This window comes from Mastomys coucha, unplaced genomic scaffold (genome assembly GCF_008632895.1).
Source record: "Mastomys coucha isolate ucsf_1 unplaced genomic scaffold, UCSF_Mcou_1 pScaffold15, whole genome shotgun sequence".
Classification (NCBI taxonomy): Eukaryota; Metazoa; Chordata; class Mammalia; order Rodentia; family Muridae; genus Mastomys; species Mastomys coucha.
In genome coordinates, this window is record NW_022196897.1 from 19,642,095 (window position 1) to 19,662,763 (window position 20,669).

Consider the following 20,669-nt stretch of genomic DNA (forward strand, 5'->3'; position numbering starts at 1 on the left):
TCTCTCTCTCTCTCTCTCTCTCACACACACACACACACACACACACACACACACACACACCCTCGCCCAAGCTGGGATCAGAAGTCCAGCCCTATTCTCTTTTCTGCTCAGCCATTGGCTCATCAGCTTTTATTGAGAAGTCAGAGAATAAATGCAGCACAACACTTATACAACATTCCCACTGGAGATAATTATAAGCATTACAATGCCATGTCTGGATTGCAGCCAGATATAGGGGCCGGGAAACCAGCATTTGAATAACACAAGGATAACCTTTACACAGTGCACAGTGACATTATGTCTGTCTGTCTGTCTGTCTGTCTGTCTGTCTGTCTGTCTGTCTGTCTGTCTGTGCATACATGCTTGCAAGTGCCTCAAAGAGCAGAAGAGAGTGTCAGATCCCTAGGACTTGGAGGGAGTTATAGGTGGTTGAACTTGGGTATTGAAAACCGAACCCAGAACCTCTACAAGAGCAGCAGGTACTCCTAACCACTGAGCCTTCTTACTAGCCACCCTACCAGGCACCAGTAATTCTTTAACCAAACATCTGAACACCCTGGGGGCAGCCTCTTTAGGTGGCTGAGACTGAGAGTACTCAGTCTGGTCTTGTTAGAGACTACGTAAGGGGAGAAGAAACGGGTTTACTCTGGCTTATCAGAGGATGCTTTGCCATCTGGGAAGGTATGGTGTCAGAAGCTGTTGCTTAATCACTGTGGCAGTCAGGAGGCTGAATAAGCCCCACGCCCTTGCAGCAGACACCCTGCTCCCTACAGATGGCATGACTGCCCTTGCAGCAGACACCCTGCTCCCTACAGATGGCATGACTGCTGGGGACCTGCTGAGGATGTGTGTGAGTGTCTACTTCCTGCTCGCTATCCTTTTGATTGCTGGTGTACTTAAATGACTATTTTAGTTTCTAACACGATCTGTAGTTGACTATTACTACTAAAGCTGCTTTGTCTATTTAAATCTTCACATTTGCACGTTAAGTTTTGGCTCATTCATCTCTAATAGAAACCTGATGCTGTCTTTGGTTGAGATAGTGTTGACTCTGTAACCCCAGCTAACATCTGGAGTTGTCTAATCCCTGAATGTAGTCATTTCCCATGAATTTAGAACTTCTAATTTCTCTCTGTAGTATTTTACAGGTTTTGTTTTGTTTGTTTGTCTGTTTTGGTTTTTTGAGACAGGGTTTCTCTGTGTAGCCCTGGCTGTCCTGGAACTCACTCTGTAGACCAGGCTGGCCTCAAACTCAGAAATCCGCCTGCCTCTGCCTCCCAAGTGCTGGAATTAAAGGCCCAGCTGTTTGTTTTTTGTTTTGGTTTTTGGAGACAAGGTTTCTCTGTGTAACCCTGGCTTACAGTCTTTGTTATGAGGTTCTTATACAACAGTTGCCAGATTCATTTTAAATATTTGTTTTTCATGTGCTTACACACATAACCCCCCTCTCCACATGTATATACACATACTAACCCCCTCTCCATGTATACATACACATACCTCTCCCTTCTCCACATGTACACACACACACACATACACACACACGCACACCCTCCACATGTCCAGCCATATTGGCTTCTGCTTTTCCTTGAACTTCCTCAGTTGTCCTTCCTAAGCAGAGGCCTCTGCACATGATTCTCTTTGCCAGGATAAGCACTTGTCCCATACTTCCCTCTTTCTTTTACATGTTGTCAACTTCAGTGATGGCTTTTCTGGTCACCATATCTAAAACTTCAGCCCTCTTGTGTGTTTTAGCTCTGCAGACTTAAACAGCTGACCTTCCCTAGTTTATTGTGTCTCTTCCCAACCTGAATGTTAGCTCTTGGGGGCGGGGCAGGGGACTAGATGACTCTTCTGCCAGTCACCCTGGTGACCCTAGACCAGCACTTCTCAACCTTTCTAATGCTGCCTTTAATACCTCATGCTGTGGTGACCCCCACCACAGAAATTATTTTCATTGGTACATCATACCTGCAATCTTGCTACTGTTATGAATCATAATAGAATGTTTTCTGATGGTCTTAGGTGACCCTTAAGATAGAGTCATTTCACCTTCCAAGGGACTGAGACGGACAGCTTGATATCCCCATCCTAGAGCCTCGGTGAACATCAGCTCTTGGTAGGTTCTCCAGAAAACGTTTACAGAACACTCAGTGCTTATTCCCTGATGGCTTAATAAGGCGTATTGTGGGTATCGTTGTGCGTGTATGCACATGAGTGCATGTGTGTGTGACACAGCACATGTGTCGTGATCTGAGGACACCTGTGTGAGTCGGTTCTCTCTTTTCACCATATGGAGCATAGAGATCAACTTGGGTCATTGCGATTGCTGGCAAGAGCCACAAGCCATTTTTCTGGCCCCTGGTGGCAGTTTAATTGCTCTTCTTTCTAATACACTTTTTCTGTGGTGATGTGTTCTCCATGTATCCTGTGGTTTGATGTCCAGGATGCTAACAACCATCAAGGTAGAGGTGGCCCCCTCTTCTTGGGAGCAGCGGATATTGGAACCACTTTGGGAAAGGGAATTAGTGAGCAGGATCTTGACAGTCAGCTTCAGAGAAGAAATGAGCAAACACAAGGGCCTGAGAGTTATTCCCTTTTGACAAGTACCACATATTTCTAGGGGGCTTCATGCACCCCACTGGAAAGTTAATCTAGAGTCTAACTTAATGATGATACTTTAGATATTTAAACAATGCTATATTTGTGTGTGTGTGTGTGTGTGTATGTGTGTGTGTACGTGTACGTGTATGTGTATGTGTACATGCACAGGTAAGTTTGTAAAGTAAATCCCCAGCAGTAGACTTGATGGTTCAGAGGGCAAATGTGTTTGCAATTTTGGCTGTTATGGAATATTGCCAGATTCCTCATGAGACTCTTGGGAACAGGAAATGAGAAAGGCAAACATTGTACCATGCAGGGCTACCAGCATCCCACAAGTGATGTGGTACCGTGGGACAAAGGATGGTTTCGTCTCCTAAACAGTGGAGCTAGTGTCTTCTGTCTTCAGGAGAACCATATAGCCCCCACCTGCAGTGTTGTGATACTGCTTTTCCTGAGAGAAGCTCATGCACCCTGTAAGTGATGAGCTGTGTATGTGTGACCTTTTGGTCAAGTTGGGTAAGTGAGCCCTGAGCAGGGAGCTGGCTCCACAGAAGCAGACAGAACCAGGCCCTGCTACCCTGCTTCTCTGCCTGCCTTTCCCTCTTCTGAGGCAGATGAGAAAATGGAAGAGAAGAAGGCCAAACAATATTGAAAATTGTTATTATTAAAATCTCTCTCCCCCCCTCTCTTTCTCTCTCTCTCTAGGTTCAGACTTGCACAAGTGTTGTTTCCTAGTGAGCATCTCACCAGGACTGAAAATTCCTAATTGCCTGATTCTTAAAAGTCCATTGTTTATTTTAAGCCTATGATTCATGAAATACTAATTGTTAATTGATCCTAAAAGTTAATTGGACATGGCTGCCCCTCAGCATTTTAGGAACACGATTTTACTATCTAGAACTTTTTCTTCAGTAGATCTAAGTATTTTGACCCATCCAATTCTGTGTGATACTTGATTTCCACAAGGATTCAACAGGTGGGACCATGGTGTATGTGAGTGAGCACTGCTCTCTATCTCTGAAGACCCAGCATAAGAGGCTGGGATGCCCCTGAGAATATCTTATGCTTCCTGAATAGGAGGCATGTTCTCTGAGTCTTGGTCCCTGCTGTACCAGGTACTGGCTTCCCCTGTGTCTTGTCTCTCCTGGGATCAGCCTGAGTGCTGTCTCTTGCTCCCACTATCTTGATGGCCTCATCTGTATATAGGGCACTCCCCTCCCCCACTTCCTAGGAGAAACTCCTGATGTGTCTGTGCTGGCTGGAGGTATCAGGAGGGTGGGGCTATGATAGCTCTGTGACCTCATTAGGAAGAGCTAATGGTCTAATGTGATATGTGTATTGGATGTGCACATGCATGCAGAGGTCAGAGTTAACCATCGGGTGTCTTCCTCCATTGACAGTCTCTCCCTGAACTTGGAGCTCACCTACCAGTCCTCTAGGTAATCCTGTTTCCATCTCCGCAGGGCATGCTGCCATATCAGGCTTTGCATGAGGGTGTAGGGATGGAACTAAGTTCTCCTAATGTGTAGCAAGCACTGTACTGAGTGCGCTGCCCGGCCCATCATCATGCTTCTGGAGGTTTATCCATGTAGTAGTGTATGCATCAGCATCTTACTCCTTCTTGCTGTTGGAGTTTATTCCATTAGTGAGGTATACTTTTGATTACTCACTTGCCACCTGATGGGTACTGGGGCCTTGGTGACTAGGGCTACTGTGAACATTCACACACAGTTCATGTGTAGATGTACTCTCATCCTCTTCACTTGATGCTTAGCTCAGAATGTTCTATCTCAGCTTTAGTTTTGTTTTGTTTTGAGACATGCATGATCTCTTTCTGAAGCCCTAGCTGTCCTGGAATTCTATATGTAGAACAGGCTGGCCTTCAGCTCAGAGAGATCTGCCTGCCTTTACTCCTGAGTGCTTGAATAATGCATGGCCACACCCAGCTTTATCTCAAGTTTTTAAGAGACTATGTGTATTGGAGTGTGCACATGCATGAAGAGACCAGAGTTAACCTTCAGGTGTCTTCCTTCATTGCTCTCTGCCTTAGTTTTTGAAATAGTCTCTCTCTCTGAACATGGAGCTCACCATTCAGTCCTCAAGGTAATCCTGTCTCCATCTCCCCAGGAAAAACTCCTTTCCAAAGGGACTGTGCATCTCCATTGCCCTGCATGTTTGTTAGCACCTTGTGACTATAGCCCTTGGAATGAGGTGGGATGGGAACTCGCTGCAGTGGACACGAGGAACTCACTGAATGGGTGTAGTGGGAGTCCCCTAGAAACAGACCAGGCTGGCCTTAAACCTGCCTGTTTCCCTAGTGCTTTGATTAAAGGTGTTTGCCACTATTGCCTGGCCTGAGCATCTTTTGGGGTGTTTACCAGCCATTTGTTTTGATTCTTGGTGACATGTCAGTGACTCTTTTGCCTGTTTTAAACCAGTTTGAACATGTTCTAACTGAGCAGGAAGGGTTCTCTGCATTTTGGGATGCAGTTATGCATCAGATCCATGGTAGGATACTTGGCTTTTGGTTTCCTCACACTGATACCATTTCTCCCATATGTTCTCTGGAGAGATTTATCGTAAGCTTGCACTATGAGAATTTAGACTCTGGAGTCCCACCATCCACACTGCAAGCTAGAGACCCAGGTAAGCTGGTGGGGTTTCTAGAGGCCTGAGACCCAAGGGCAGTATGAGATATAAATGCCTTGAACTGGGAACATGGAGAACAGAAGATCCTTTCCTGTTCAAGAAGTCAGACCCAGGGAAGGTAAATGTCACCTTCCTTTTTTTGCCTTTTGTGAGGCCCTCTGCTGATGAGGACAGTCCCTTAACTCAAAGGCCCATCCCATCTAAATCTTGGACACACCCAAGACTAATGTTTAATCACTTCTCTGGCTGCCACCCTTAGGGAATGTGGAAATCACTTGGAGATGCTGTGTTGTGCTATGGATCTTCTGGGCTAGCTGGTAGAAAGGTGACCGGGTGGGCTTTGGGAACAGGCCCAGGAGCCCAGATCTGGCCCTTTCCTGGCCCTAAGCATGTGTTCCTTGAGTAGTCTCTTCAGGGTCAACTGCAGCCCTTCCTTCCCTGTTCATAATGTAGTTCTGAGTCGATGTGCCCCATCTGCCACTTTAAGGAGAAAGAGGAGGGCTGGCTCACTTAATACTGGCCGTGCTCTTCTGAGTGGAGGGAAGACTTAGACCCATCCATTCTTGTGTGTGTCTAAAACATTGCCAACAGAACAGTCAGTGCTGGTCCTTTTTCAGACTCGAACATAAGCTACATTCCTCAGGTCCCAAGCTTTTTGCTTGCTTAGGTGCAGTACTAGGCTGCCAGACCAAGGGAGCATACTGTGGGCTGATAGCTTGGGTAAACATGGCGCTTCTACCTCCTCCTCCCTGCTGGGTTTACACTGTGCAGAGGGTTGGACAGCTTGTTTTCTTTTCTTTCCCTTGGAGCCCTCTCTCGGCACTCCTCTCCAGCTGCCTTCCCCACCCCCAAAAGTAATGTGATCTCCTAGGCCGCTGTGCAGATTCCTTTAGTCTTAGGGAAAGAGAGGAAAGACGTTAACTGTTGGCTTCCCAGTTCCAAGTTAACCAAACCCCAATAGCCCCAGCACAGTGCTGATCTTGAAGCAAAAGGATGATAGGGTAACAGTATCTACTTGGGCTTGTAAGTTCTCTTGTAAGATGTCTTCTTATTTCACAGATGCTAGCTCTAAGGGTGTAGGGTTTTAATAGTTTCTTTTTCAGATTTTGTGTGTGTGTGTGTGTGTGAGAGAGAGAGAGAGAGAGAGAGAGAGAGCGCGCGCGAGAGCGAGAGCGAGCGCGGACTTGCTATAGGGGCTACCAGCTGATGCTGACCCTAGTATTCATGATCCCCCTGCCTCAGCTTTCTGAATGTTTTAAGGGTTGTACCACCATATTGGCTCTGGAGACTTAAATCTTTATTCAATATTCAGGTCAGAAGAAAACAAGACAGTAATTTCAAATAAAATTCTTCGGCCCTTACTGCAGAATGAACCCAAGGAGAGGAACACTGACGTTTGTGCAAGCATGAAAAATAACAAAAGTTGAACTCAAGCTTTAGAATAGAACAAGAGCACTCTCTAACTCTATTTAATAATATTCCTATTTACAAGCAAACTTTAAGGTGCTGATGTGAGTGGATTTAAGGACTTTGAGCCTGGATCCTCCTCATCAGCAAAGCTGAGACCTGTTCACTACAACAGGTTTTAAATAGTTTTTCAGCCCAATGTCCTTCTTGGTTACCTTTTACCTGGACCCTGTGTGTGTGCATTTGTGTGTGTGCATGTGTGTGAGTGCTTTGTGTTAAGGTCACAGGCCAACACCAAGTGTCTTCTCTAGTCACTTTCAGTTTTTTAAGGCAGGGCCTTTCACTGAGCCTGGAGCTCCAGGTTGAATGAGAGGCTGTTCAGTGGACACCAGGGGTCTTCCTGTCTCTACCTCCGCAGTACCAGGGTTACAGACTTTTAGATGGGTGCTGGAGGTCCAACGCCAGGTCCTTGTGCATGCATGACAAACACTTTACTGACTAACCCATCCTCTCATACATCATGTTCCTTTAATTATGGGATCTAGTGGATGTCATTTAATGAGGAAAACGTAACAAAGTGTTTTAGGGATTTCCACCCCTGCTTTTGCTACCAAAGTGTTGGGTGACTTGATGTGAGTTGTTTAACCTTAGGCACAGCTTCGAAACCTTAAGATGCACAAAACTGTCTATGAGAAGTGACTGTTTCACCATCCTTCTTCCTGCCCCACTCAAATGACAATAAGATTTTGTTGGTTTTGAGATTGCCTTACTATGGAGCCCAGCTTAACCTCAGACTGATGGCAGTCTTTCTGTCCTTAGACTGTAAGCATGAGCTACACATAAAAAGATTTTTTTTTTTAAACTGAAAATGTATAAGGACAAAAGGAACCCAAAGGAAGATAGAAGTGAATATCAAGAGCAACGGCGTTCTGGGAGAAGTGGGAGGCAGCCAAGAGTGGTAGTAGACTTCAGGGATGTAGCCTAACTTCTGAGAGCCCATGGTAAGATGTAAGTCACTGCACACTGCTGGGAAACTGAGGGAGGTTCAGAAACAAGAGGCATTATTAGGCTCAGAGAGGGCAAAAAGATTTCTTACAGGGCTCCCAGCCCTGCACAGCCAGGTGTCAGCTACTTCACCTCAGCCATATGAGATGGCATGTTTCCCATAATGCTGTGGGCTCAGGAGACTATTAAGCAGTCTGGATTCAGGTAAGCCTGCGTGGTTAGTAAAAGTGGAGTAGTCAAGAATGGGGTTTGTGCCGGGTGGTGGTGGCACACACCTGAGTTCGAGGCTAGCCTGGTCTACAGAGTGAGTTCCAGGACAGCCAAGGTGACACAGAGAAACCCTGTCTCAGAAAAAAAAAAAGAATGGGGTTTGTTGTTGAAAGTCTGCACAGTGGTGAAATCCCCCAGCCTTTTCCAGGGCCTGCTAGGCAAGGCCTTAACAGAGAACATCTGAAATACTCTTCTAAGGAGAAAAAATGGAATGGCCCCAGAAAAGTGGCCCCCAGATCCAGCATTGGGGGCTGGTCAGCTCCTCCCCTCAAAGTCTTTAGGTGTGCTACTCCTTCTAGACACAGGACTTCAGTCTAAATCCTCGTAAATAATGAATGAACAGCCAAGTTTCATTGAAAATTCCGAGAATTCTCCAAATGATAAGAAGGAGTAAAATAGATGCACAGCAAACAGGGACTCAGTGGGAATAGATGCATACAAGAGGAGCTCAGAAGGACAGTTCTTCTGATACTCAGGGACAGCACAGCAGCAAACAGCATGTGCTACTGACAGCAAAAGAAAAAACACTTTGTTGTTGTTGTTAACCTGTTGTTTGTGTAGCAGAGTCTTAAGTGGCCCAGGTAAACCTTGAACTCACTATGTAGCTGAGACTAGACCTGAAGTCCTAAGAATCAATATTTTACTAATAAAAAACATTGTCTGGGCAGCGATGGCCCATTCCTTTAGTCCTAGCACTTGGGAGGCAGAGACAGGTGGATCTCTGTGAGTTTAAGATGAGTCGTCCACACAGTGAGCTCCAGAACAGCAAAGGCTATATAGAGAGACCCTGTGTCAAAAACCAAACAACCTACTATAACTCGAATTTAAAATTTAGCCGAAGATTTGAAAGTCAAATTTACCTTAGAATGTAAAACATAAAGACATGGGCATAGAATCCAAGAGGACAATAATGAGGTTAAAAGCCTCTTCCAGCAGGAAATGTAGAAAGGGGGAATTAAGTAATGATAATAGCAGCAATAAATGCAAGTTAGAAGACAGGTATAAGAAAAAATTGGGGCTGGTAACATGGCTCAGCAGTTAAAGGTGCTTGCCACACAAGCCCAATGACCCGAGTTCAATTCTCAGAATACACAGAAAGGTGGAAAAAGAGCTGATTCTGCAAAGTTGTCCCCCAGCTCTACAAGCACACTGTGGCACACATATTCTCCTCTAACAATAATATTTCTTTATAGGAAAATTTTCAGAGCTTAGAGAAGTGCTTTTCTAAACTCATGGTGCCACTTTGATCTAGACACCTCCTGGGTGCGTAAGGATTGTATATGAAAGAGATCTACTCCAAGACACATCATTGTGAAGTTTATAATACCAAAGGGGAAAGATTTCCCAGATGACAGCGAATAGCACATAATCTGGGTCCTCTTATCTTTTCTTCTGCTTCTCCTGTTACCTTTTATGTTTCATTGTGCTTTGAGATGGCGTCTCATTATATAGCCCTGGCTGGCCTATAATTTTGTCTGTACTCCAGACTGGCTTTGAATTTGCAGCAATATTCCTGCCTCTGCCTCCCAAGTGCTAGAATTACAAGCATGCACCCTGTGCCTGGCCCATGAGTGGCTTTTCTTCTCTAGGCTGCTTTAGGGGTCAGTCCTTCTGAGCCTGTTTGTTTGCTTGTACACAGCACTCTTCCCATCTTGCAAGAGTTCAAAAGCTATTGCTGGAAAGAACAGTTGAGTCTGTTGTGTTTGTGTGCAACTTGGCCATGGCTCCCATGATCGCTGCTGCTTGAGTGTGATACCTGGCCTGTTGATGAATAGTTTTATATCTAAATTGTAAAGAATCTGGACAACTTATAAGCATTACTCACTTTGAGAGGATTTTAGAGGATAAGGTCATTGCCATAAAGGCAGACTATTAGTAGTAGTCATTAGCTTTTAAAAACAAGCTTACATCCCAGCGTGAAGTCCAGCACATGTGAATAAATGTCTGAGAGTATTCAAGGATGTGGTTAGAATTTCAGAATACCTTTTAATGTGTAGTTCTTGGCATTGAGCTACCAATCTGAATATAACTCTGTGATCTGATATGCTATATGATCAACTTCATTATAATCTGATCCAAGACCCTTGAACTTTTGGAATAGTAGCGGAACAGTCAGGGACTACATCAGTTGTGTACTGGTGGCACCCCTCTCATTGTTACTTTTGTCATCGTGTAGAGGTTGGCGGGCTCAAGACAACACTAGTCAGTGTGTGGGCTTGCATAGCACAGAAAATGGTCTCCCAGGATCAGATAAGTATCCAGTTGGTACCCTTGTCTCCTGGTCACTCTGGTCCTTTTCTCCAGAAGACTGAATGGCATGCATTCTGTAGATCCCCTGGGTACTTGTGAGGCCTGGTCTGGTATCTGTACTAGCAGCAAAGTAGGTCCACTTGGCTTCAGCACAGACACATTTTAGTGTTGATTAGCACAAAAAGTGTGTGACATCCTGGCTGAGAGGCTTGTCACAGACACAGACATGGTACTCTTGATTACATCTATTTTAGGCAGACCTAAGTGGAAACTTGCTCCATCGCTGTGCCTGATGTTCCAGACATCCTAGCAATCAGCATTGTAGGGTCCCGCTCTGCCCCCCAGCCTTCCCTATTTGTTTGTTTGTTTGTTTTAAAGGGTTTCTCTGTGTAGCCCTGGCTGTCCTGGAATGCTCTGTAGACCAGGCTGGTCTCCCAACTCAAAGACCCACCTGCCTCTGTCTCCCAAGTGCTGGGTCAAAGGCATGCGCCACCACTACCCAGCTTTTCTTTCTTTTAGAACGAGAGTCCCTTAACCAAGATTTTCTCAGAAATAGGCCATAACTTTTGTCATGTGATCATGGATATAGCTATCCAGTGCTGTCTGCTTAGAAGCCAAGAGGCCAAACTCTGGAACCAGGCAGACCCTGGCTGAGTTCATGTATTCTGGTTTCTACCATATGACCTTCTGGAGTATCTGTTTTCACATGAGGAATCAGGGTCATGATAGAACTTTCCTCTCAGGATTGTGGTGCACACGCCCTGTGGGTGGTGAGGCACATGGAGTGCTTCTCACAGAGAACCATCCTAGTACAGGTCAGCTCTTCAAGTGCAAGGATGTGGACCAGTCTTTTAGTTATGTGACATGATTTCATAAGTTTATTTTTCCTTAGTCATTGGAACTTGGGTGAGTTTTTATTAGATTGGCTGTAGTTGGGGTCCTTGTTTCCCACCAACTGCTGTGACCATTGCTTAGTTAAAATCTTGTTGGTAACCTCCAGCCAGCGTTTAGGAAAAGATAAAACTTACTGTGAAATAGATTCAAACGCTGATAACCCGTGGCACCAAAACCAGGGAAAATTCTCCTGAAAATGAGGTCAGGAAGGGCCGCCATTCCAGCCCATAATGAGACCTTAGAGACGATTCCCTAAGCTTAAACTCACATCTCCAGGTCTAAATGGATGGTTGGAGCTGCGTCCGGTATTCGGTATTCCCGTGGGTTCCAGCCCTGACTGTTCACGTTCCTCAGACACCCACTTTAGTCGCTCCCCGAAAGTAAACGAGACCAGTCTTGGTAACTTGAGAGGAATTTGCATTTCCTCCGGACCTTCCCGGACACGCGGCAGGGGCTGCGCCTTCGCTGTGATGCAGCTGGGGAGGGCGTGGAGCCTTCCCTCGGCCTGGAAGGGGTTAAAGGACGGGCGGGGCGGGGCGCAGGGCCCTTTGTTACCGGCCTAGGCGGGAGGCGGGACGCGGGCCTGGGCGCGGGCCGGGCTGGGAGCTCGGCGAGCGCGGCCTGGCGGGGCTGGGGGCCCGGGGCAGTGGGGTCTTCGCCGTGGCCGCGGGACCATGTTGGAGATCTGCTTGAAGTTGGTGGGCTGCAAATCCAAGAAGGGGCTCTCTTCGTCCTCCAGCTGCTACCTGGAAGGTAAATCCCGGCCTGAGCACGGGGACCGGCCCGCTCACCCGCCCGCGCTCAGTGCGTTGTAGGTCCCTAGTCTTCTCCCTCTGAGGCCTCCGCGGGTGCTGGTGGCTCCTTCGGACTTCCAGAGAGAGAGAGAGAGAGAGAGAGAGAGAGAGAGAGAGAGAGAGAGAGAGAGCCGCGGCTCTGGCGCTGGCGAGGCCCAAGCGCATGGTGTGGCTCCTGCCCAGAAAGTTTGAAAAAGCCAGCGCCACAGGCCTTAAGGTCCTCGTGAGCCCACGTTGTGGCGTTTCCACTACCAACTGGGAATTGTGTGTCACAAAGGTGGACCTCCACCAAGTGCCGCGTACAAAGGGATCCCTCTCTACCATTTATGGGTACAGAATGGGTGAACTTTCCACTCCACCCCCACCTTTCTGCAGATCACGAAGAGGTCTTGGGGATGATTCTCTCTTTTCATAAGAGAAAGAGAATGGTTTTGCTTGTGTTTCCAGGAGTTTTGAGAGTGTCCAGTTTGGTGCTTGGTCCGGGAGCCCCTCTTGTTTTGTTCTTTGCTTAAACTTAGAGCTAGGAGCCTGTTGCTTTTGCCTGCTTTACCCTGCTCCTCTAATGCCATGCCTCCTTCCTGTTGTCTTTAGTGTTTGGGTCTAAAAGGGTGGCCAGGGAAAGGGATGAGTGGAGGCCGCTGGGGACCGGGCCTTGGCCAGGCCTGTTAGAGTATAGCTGACGTTGGTGAGGACTGCTGCCATCTTTAGAAGGGCAGAAGCGCTCACAGATGTGTGGGGCCCTGGCTTTTCTGCCTGTTTCATGGAAGAGTTAAGATAGGAGTAAAAATGGAAAGTGTACTTCAGAACAACTTTTTCAATATCTAACCTGCTCCCCCCTTTACCCCCCTTCCAACTCTTTGACTCAAAGACCTACAGGGCCCCACATAAACCATTTCAAACTTGAGTGCCCAGCACGGGTGAAGTGTGTTCTCCCTTTGCTACAAGTCGTAGTATGACTCCAGCCCCTCCAGGGAGTTCAGGGACTGGATTCCTTAGAGGACCTTGGTGTGTTTGGCATGAGCTCAGGACCTACCATTTAGAGGGAGGAAGATGGTTTATTTGTCCCCGAAATTGGCATCTGAGCTGCCAGAATCATCCTCAGTTAATGCGTTGCTTATTTTTTCCAAGTTGCTCCACATTCTACGCACATTTCTCCTCCCCATCTGTATCCAGTTAGTCAGAGGCACTATCCTCATTTTGAGGCTGCTGGAGGCGGAGATGAATGGACTTTTGTAACTGCAAAGTTAGGGTACGTCACAGCTTTGCTATCAGCCTGTTCCTGGAGGGAAAGTGGAATTTAGTGCATATCTGTTGGTTTAATTCTTGTTTTAGGAGGGAAAAAAAATCCATTCTTATTCCAGCATACCTTAAAGTGAGTTCTAGCATTGCCAAGTTCCAAAGAAGTGCAGTCCTCAGTTTGGTTTTGTAAGGCCTTGTCCAGGAAGTTGTCCCTCTAGGAGCTCGTTCTGCTCACTAAGTTCCAAAAGGTAGAAGGAATTCTTGTTCTGTAGCTGATGGAATCAAGCCAGCCTCAGTGTAATTATGTCTTGAAGACGGAAGTGCTGTCTGTCTCTGGGGAAGAGAGCTGTTGCCAGAATCTGGGGAAGTAATCTGGGCTTTTCATTTCTTGCTTACACCCTAAATCAATCAATCAGTTCATTGACACCCACTCAGAGGCCTGGGCCTCCCAGGCCAGGATGATAATTGAGTGTGGTGAATTTTCCATTATTACCAAGTACACACTCCCTGTTCCTTGGGTAGAGAAGGCATGGTCAGCCCAGACAGCAGTTAGACAGCCATAGTGGGCCAAGCATTGTCTGCATTCCACATGACCTCACTTCCTGACTTCTTATGGTGGCTCTGACTATCTCAACTTGTAGATAAGAAACTGAAGCACCAAAAGGTTAGGTGACCTCTCTGAGGTGACAGAATCAGCAAGTGGTAGTCCTAGGATTTGAACTTGTGTCTTCTGGCTTCAGGGAATCGCTGAGAGAAAGAAAGAGAGGGAGAGGGAGAGGAGAGAGGAGAGAGAAGAATGAATATGAGAGTAAGAATTTTGGGCATTGGAAGCCAGGGTCTTGAACTACACCCATAGGCCCCTGCCAACTTTTGAGATTTTTTTTGTTGTGGTTGTTGTTTTGTTTGTTTTTCGAGACAGGGTTTCTCTCTGTGTGTAGTCCTGGCTGTCCTGGAATTCATTCTGTAGACCAGGCTGCCCTTGAGCTCAGACATCTGCCTGCCCCTGCCTCCCAAGTGCTGGGATCAAAGGTGTGTGCCACCATCACCCGGCCAACTTTTGAATTTTGAGACAGGGACTTACCAAGTTGTCCAGTCAGGCTGTGAACACAAAAAGACAGTCTTTGCACTTGGCATCCGCTTGCCCCACAGCACCTGACCCAGAAAGCCCAGTCTTGGCCTCTCTGTACTAATGATAGATCATTGGTCTCCTGTGGAAAACACTATGGATCATTCAATGCTGTTTTCAGAAATACCCAGCTAGGGCCTAAACTTGACCAGTCTTTTCCTTTCTGCATCTGGTACTGGTAGAACACCTACTTTCATAAAGCAACAGGACCATTAACATTTTTTAAGCAAACATAAAAATATTTGTAAGGAAATTCTGAAAGAGTATTTAATGAAAATTATTTGGCTGTCCTTATGTTTTGGTTTGGTTTGGTTTGGTTTTCTAAGAGAAAACTGTGCCCTCTAGATAGAGCTTATATTTATAAGAAGCTTTAGTGATGGAATTTTGTTCTTCTGAAGTATCTTCAGAATGACTCTCAGCTTTTGTCTTTGAACCCCAGTGTTCCCTCCTCTGTGAACTTGGGTCTCCAGGTCTGCTTCACTGCCCTGTTTTGTAGCGCAGGGATGCACATGACTCTGCAGAGCTCCTGCTGGCTGCAGAGTGAACTCACAGTGACCTTTCTCATTTATAAAGCTTCTCAGCTTGAGGCTGCGCAGCCAGCACCTCCTGCAGTCAATGCCTGCCAGCCGCTTGGCTCTGAGTCCTCTCCGGAGCTCACTTACCACTTTTGTTCCCTTGTTCAAGAACAAGAGGATCCCAAGCTCTTTCTGTTACCTAGCAGGTCGATCTTTGTCATTTTGGGTTATGTTAATACCATTGGGCTTTTACAGTGTGACAGTATGTGATCCCAGACATCCTCACTTAGTTCTCAGACTAGCCCTGTTGATTTCCCAAGGGAAGACCACCAGAGCACTTTGGGACTGCACTTTAGAAGTTGGCTTTAGACGATTCCCCTCCCCAACCCCATCTTACTCAGACTTGCTTGGTTTCCTCTTCTTTTGTCCAAATCAGGGAGACTTCCTCTTTCTAGCCAAGGGTTGTTTTAAGGACCCTGAGAATCCCAGTTGGCCACTTTGAAATGTGCGTTTGTGCTCCTTGGTGTCCTCAGGCATTGTTAGGCTTTCCCTAACTGCATCAAGTTCTGGCAGCATCAGGGCCTCCCCGCGGGTCCCTCAAGTGTAGCCAGTTCTGGAGCCAGGCAGCCCCAGGAGCCAGGCAGCCCCTCAGATGACTTAGGCTCGGTGCTCTCATTTATAAAGTGAGGCTCACAGTAGTTTCTACCTCATTGTTGAGAGACATCATGTAAATTGTTCAATCCAGTGCCTGTCACTGAGCAAGAGCCAGTAACTATAAGCTGTTGTTATTGTAAACAGATCTTTAGCAATTTTAAAAAAACCCAGGCTTTACCAATGGCTGAAGTAATGATAGAATTGAGTAGGCCCACCCATAATTTTTCTTGTTAATAAATTATTTCAGAATTTAAAATGTATATACAATAAAATTAATACTTTGTCTTCTTAGATTTTTTTTTTCAAATTTGTTTTATAGGTTTTTTAAATTGTTTTTTGGGTGTTTTTTTTTTTTTTCTTGTCTGCATGTATGTGCATCACATGTGATGCCTGCTGCCTTGTGGAAGCCAGAAGAGGGCTTCTGATCTTCTGGAACTGAAATTGCAGATGGCTTGAGTCACTTTGTGGATGCTGGGAATTGAACCTGGGGCCTCTGGAAGAGCAACTAGCACTCTTAGACACCAAGCCATCTCTTCAGTCCCCTTCTTCTTTAGATTTAAGCTGAAAACTATCTTTCCTCCCTTGATCCTCTCCTTAGTTCATCCCATGGTGGATATTTTAATGGTACAAGGAGCATTTCCATTGATTTTTGGTCAGTATCTTATTTCTATTCTGCAGAGATGGAAATATTTCCACAGCCCTAGGCATTTACAAACTAAAATCCTGTGCTGCTCAGAGCTTTTAAAAAATGTGTCATTGTGGGGGGCTGGAGAGATAGCTCAGCAGTTAAGAGCACTGACTGCTCATCCAGAGGGTTCAGATATAATTCCCAGCACTCACATGGCAGTTTACAACTGTCTGGGACTCAAGGTCCAGCACCCTTGCACAGACATTCATTTGGACAAAAAACACCAATGTAACTAAAAAGAAAGAACCGAGTCATTGGAATTGTGCTGATATCATTGCTGATTTGAGGTGGATATGGGAAAACAGGAATAGATAGGTTTTAAATATATATGTCACTAAGCCAGGCTAGTGCTGTGCTTGTAACCCTAGCATGGGGTGGAGCTGATAAATCAGGGTTATGAGGAAGGTTTTTATACATACACATGTACACACATTCATGTTCAAGCACACACAAACATACATATGCTCAGCACTCATGAGGCAGAGATAGGTGGATCCCTATGAGTTTAAGGCCAGCCTGGTCTACATAATGAGTTCAAGGACAACCAGGGCTATGTAGTTAGACCCTGTCTCGAAACCAGAAAACAATCTTCCTCCCAGACCCACCCATGTACATACGCATATAGGCACACACATGTACAGCGCAAGCACAAACATCATGCAAAACTAGAACTAAAGATCAAATGAGACACCGGAAGAATTTGATTTTCCTTCATAATTAATCATAATTCATAAAACAACAATTTATAAATTATATTCTTAATTTTCTGTATTTATTTCCTTTAAAACAGTCTTCCAGTCTCAGCCTCTCAGGTGTTGAAATTATAGGTATAAGCCAGTGCGAATGCTGTCCCCCATCCCCAGAGACTTGATCCTCTTTCTTTGCATGGTGAAGCTGTAGTTGCAGAAGTAACAGAAGAGTCATGACTCTCATGCATCCTCCTTGCAGAGGAAAGAAATGGGAACTCAGTGAGGTAACCTCACCTGTTAAGTCTCTGCCCTCCAGTTCTCTGTCAGCTGCCACCCATCAGTGTACCAGTCACAGTATCTTGTCTGTCACTCCTGCTGCCCTTTTTTTCTGTGTCTGTATATAATATGTGTGTGATGTGTAGATGTGTTTATGTGTGGGAGTGTGGATAGACATTGCACACATCTGCATGTGTGGAAGTCAGGACATATTTGGCTGTCAGTCCTGGACTTCTGTCTGGTTTGAGTCAGGGTCTTTTTGTTGCTCTCTGTACAGCATGCTAGCTGACCCCAAAAGCTTCCAAGGATACAAACTTAGCCCCTAATGCCCATGAGACAGGTACTTTCCCCAGCCAGTCTGTTACAAAATGAGAACATAATTTTGTCCACAATGAGAACTGTTACTCAGATACTCAAGTCCCTTTTCCTAGTACATACTGCTGAGTAGTAGTGGATAAGTGGAGAGTGGGAAGGAAAGGAAGAAGAGGAAGAAGAAAGGGAGAAAAAAGAGGCTTCTTCCAGGAGACAGGGAGACAAAGACAAAGTTAGGAGAGAAGGAAAATAGAGGCTGGGAGACTGGGCATGGACATATAGCAGGGAGGTCAGACAGCAAGAGTGACAGACAAGACACTGTGACAGCTACACTGATGGCTGGCAGCTGACAGAGAACTGGAGGATGGAATCTAGCAGGTGAGGTCACCTCACTGGGTTCCCATTTCTTTCCTCTGCAAGGAGGATGCATGAGGGTCAGATGTGCCGGCTCTCATCATGGATCATTAGCTAGTGTTTACCCCCTAACTGGACTTGAACCTCCCATCTGAGTCTATAGCACTCCAGTGTTTACTACACCCCCTACGATGTAGCACATTTACATGGTCATCTTAAAATTGACTTTGACTCTGGGTTGGGGGTAGAATCAGACATGGCTTTTTGGAGCCTGAGTCCTACCTGTGTGTGCATGCATGTGTGTCTGTGTCAATGTGTCTCAGTGATCCAAATTAGCAATAAAAATGCTAATGGTAGTGAGACCTTCAGAAGGAGTTGGCTACCATTGAGTGGTCCAGTTCAGCCAGGTCCCATGGGACCCAGAAGACACACATATACAAAAGACAAAGAACCTCAAGATGAGCAAGTTGAGTCTATCCCTGGCTATCAGGCCTGCTGTACATGGCCTAAGACAGAAGAAGACCCCTGTGTTGTCGGCAGGCTCACTATGGACAGTTGGGAGTCTGCAGCCAGTGCAGAAACTTCTGCCTAGAGACATCCAGGGCATCACTGCTGTCTGCCTGTTTGGATTGAAAGCAGAGAGAGATATGTTTTGGTATCCTGCTCTGTTTTAAGATTTTGAGCATAGCTTATGTTTCATTGAAAACAATTCCTTGTGTCCCTGGGCTGTGCTAGAGGGTTTCTGGACAGGCTGCTTTACCCTACATTTCTACTGGCTTGCTTTGAGCTAACAGGTTGTTACAGTGCACTTTTTTAGTTCTGACCTAAAAATACTTTGCTCCCTGCTGACAAGCATGGTGGGTCAGCAGCACGTTGTGTTGTGCTGTGCTGTGCTGTGCTGTGTGCTGTTCTGTGTGCCATGTGTGCCGTGCCGTGCTGTGCTGTGCTGTGTGCCATGCTGTGCTGTGCTGTGCTGTGCTGTGTGCCTGTGCCATGCTGTGTTGTGCTGTGCTGTGTGCCGTTCTGCGCTGACCCCTCCTGAGTCTAGCTGGCTGAAACTGTTGGTGTCCTGGAGACAGGTATGGGAAGGAGCATCTTTGATACAAGTGTGCTGAGATTATAATCTGGCTTGTCCATATCAGAACCCAAGCCGAGGGAGGGTCCTTGTCATCTGATAGCTGGTGGCTGAGTCAATACCAAGTGCTCAAGTGTGGATGGGGAAGGAGTCATAATAATGCAGGGGCACAGAGGTAGGAGGGAGGCCCAGTGACAGATGGGAAAGGCAGGAGGATGTTGCAGGCTGAGAAGAGTCTGCCACTGGACTTGGTGGGATCAGTCAGGATCAGTCAGGTGACACAGCAGGGGCTGGGGAAGTAGGACTTTAAGGGGACTTCTTGCGCCAGGGCAGGCGGTGGTGGTGCACGCCTTTAATCCCAGCACTTGGGAGGCAGAGGCAGGTAGATTTCTGAGTTCGAGGCCAGCCTGGTCTACAGAGTGAGTTCCAGGACAGCCAGGGCTATACAGAGAAACCCTGTCTTAAAAAAACAAAAAACAAAAAAGGGGGGGGACTTCTTCCAAAGATGGAAGAGCACAGCCCTCACCTGGAGCCTACAGGGCCTTGCCACCTGCTTCAGGAGGAATCTGAAGTTTCCCTACCATGGATATAGGACTGACAGTATCATTTTCTGAGGCCCATGTTGACTTAAGAGCAGTGTCCAAAAAGCTGCCAACAGCTATATACCCTGCAAGGCACAAGATGTTCTGAGCATTGCTTGGATCACACTGTTAATAAATGGTGGCTGGCCAATAACAGGTAGGAAGTAGTCTGACTGGTTTTTCAGAAGGGCCCTTACATGGCAGGCGGTATAGAGGCGGGGTAACCTGTGGGCGCTGTGCTGACCTGGGCCTGGGTGACATGTTCTCTGAGGTTTTAGAAAATGGTGGTGTCTGTGTTTTAGATTCTTTAGAAGGCTGCCGGGGTGACTGAATGGATGAAGTGCTTGCTTGGCAAGTCTGATGACCTGAGTTCCACCTCAGAACCCACTGCAGAGAGCTGTCCTCTGACCCCACATGCACACACATACCCCAAATCATAATACTCATAAACATAAAAATATTTACAGTCCTTTCCACCAATAGTCGTAGACTACTTTAACAATAGATTAATTTTTTAAAAATGGTTTGTTTTAATTTTTATTTCTATGTATGCCACATGTGTGCAGGTGCCCACAGAGACCAGGGAGAGTATCGAGTCTCCTGAAGATATAGTTACAGGCAGTTGTGAGCCCGCATGTGGGTGCTGTAGACCTAACTCAGGCCTTCTGCTAAAGCAGCAAGTGTTAGCCACTCAGCCCTGTCTCCAACCTCCACAAAATCCTTAAAGGGTGATACAAGATTCCTTTATTTTTTTATTTTGGGAACAAGGGTTGCGTCTTCAGAAAGTTTAGTATTTGGGCTGTTTGACTGGATCAGAGGTTCAAGGGAGAAGTAAATGTTGTTTTAATTGCCTGGGTAAGTACATTGTATTAGAAAGATTACAAGGAAAATGTTAGCCTTAGGATGACTCAACCTGTTTTTTTAAAAAAGAGGTTTCTCTAGAATCCTATTTTATTTAGTATGTATGATATCAGAAGCAGAAAAGAATGAATGCATCATTTTAAGAGAAAGTTGCACAGTATGTTCTGGTCACTGATTATACCAGCCTCCAGGAAGCTCTTCTTCATCTTGCTCTTTTTGTCCTTTGGTATCATTGGGCACCTCAACAGCCCTGTGTAAGAATTGTTACTCTGGAAGGTCATGGGAGGCTGGGAGGGGGTCATAACCGTGCAAGGGTCCTCTTGCAAAGAAGTCATCTTTGCTTCACGAATCTAGCTGGAACCAGTCATTTTGCTTCTTTAAGAATACAGGAAGCACAAGATGGTAGCAGTCTCCAGCAGAAGTCAG

At 46.1% G+C, this 20,669-nt stretch overlaps 1 protein-coding gene across 2 annotated transcripts in view; it reads left to right on the top strand.

The window, feature by feature from the left end:
- Nucleotides 1-20,669, top strand: part of Abl1 (ABL proto-oncogene 1, non-receptor tyrosine kinase) — a 110,515-nt gene that overhangs the window by 55,475 nt on the left and 34,371 nt on the right. The window contains exon 1 of one of the 2 annotated variants that reach the window (XM_031369761.1): nucleotides 11,524-11,832. The exons of the other annotated variant lie outside the window; for it this stretch is intronic. Within the exon in view, the coding sequence (XP_031225621.1) occupies nucleotides 11,754-11,832 (79 nt within the window). The 5' untranslated portion in view covers nucleotides 11,524-11,753. Of the gene's footprint in view, nucleotides 1-11,523; nucleotides 11,833-20,669 lie in introns of those variants that run through there. 2 annotated transcript variants of the gene reach the window in all.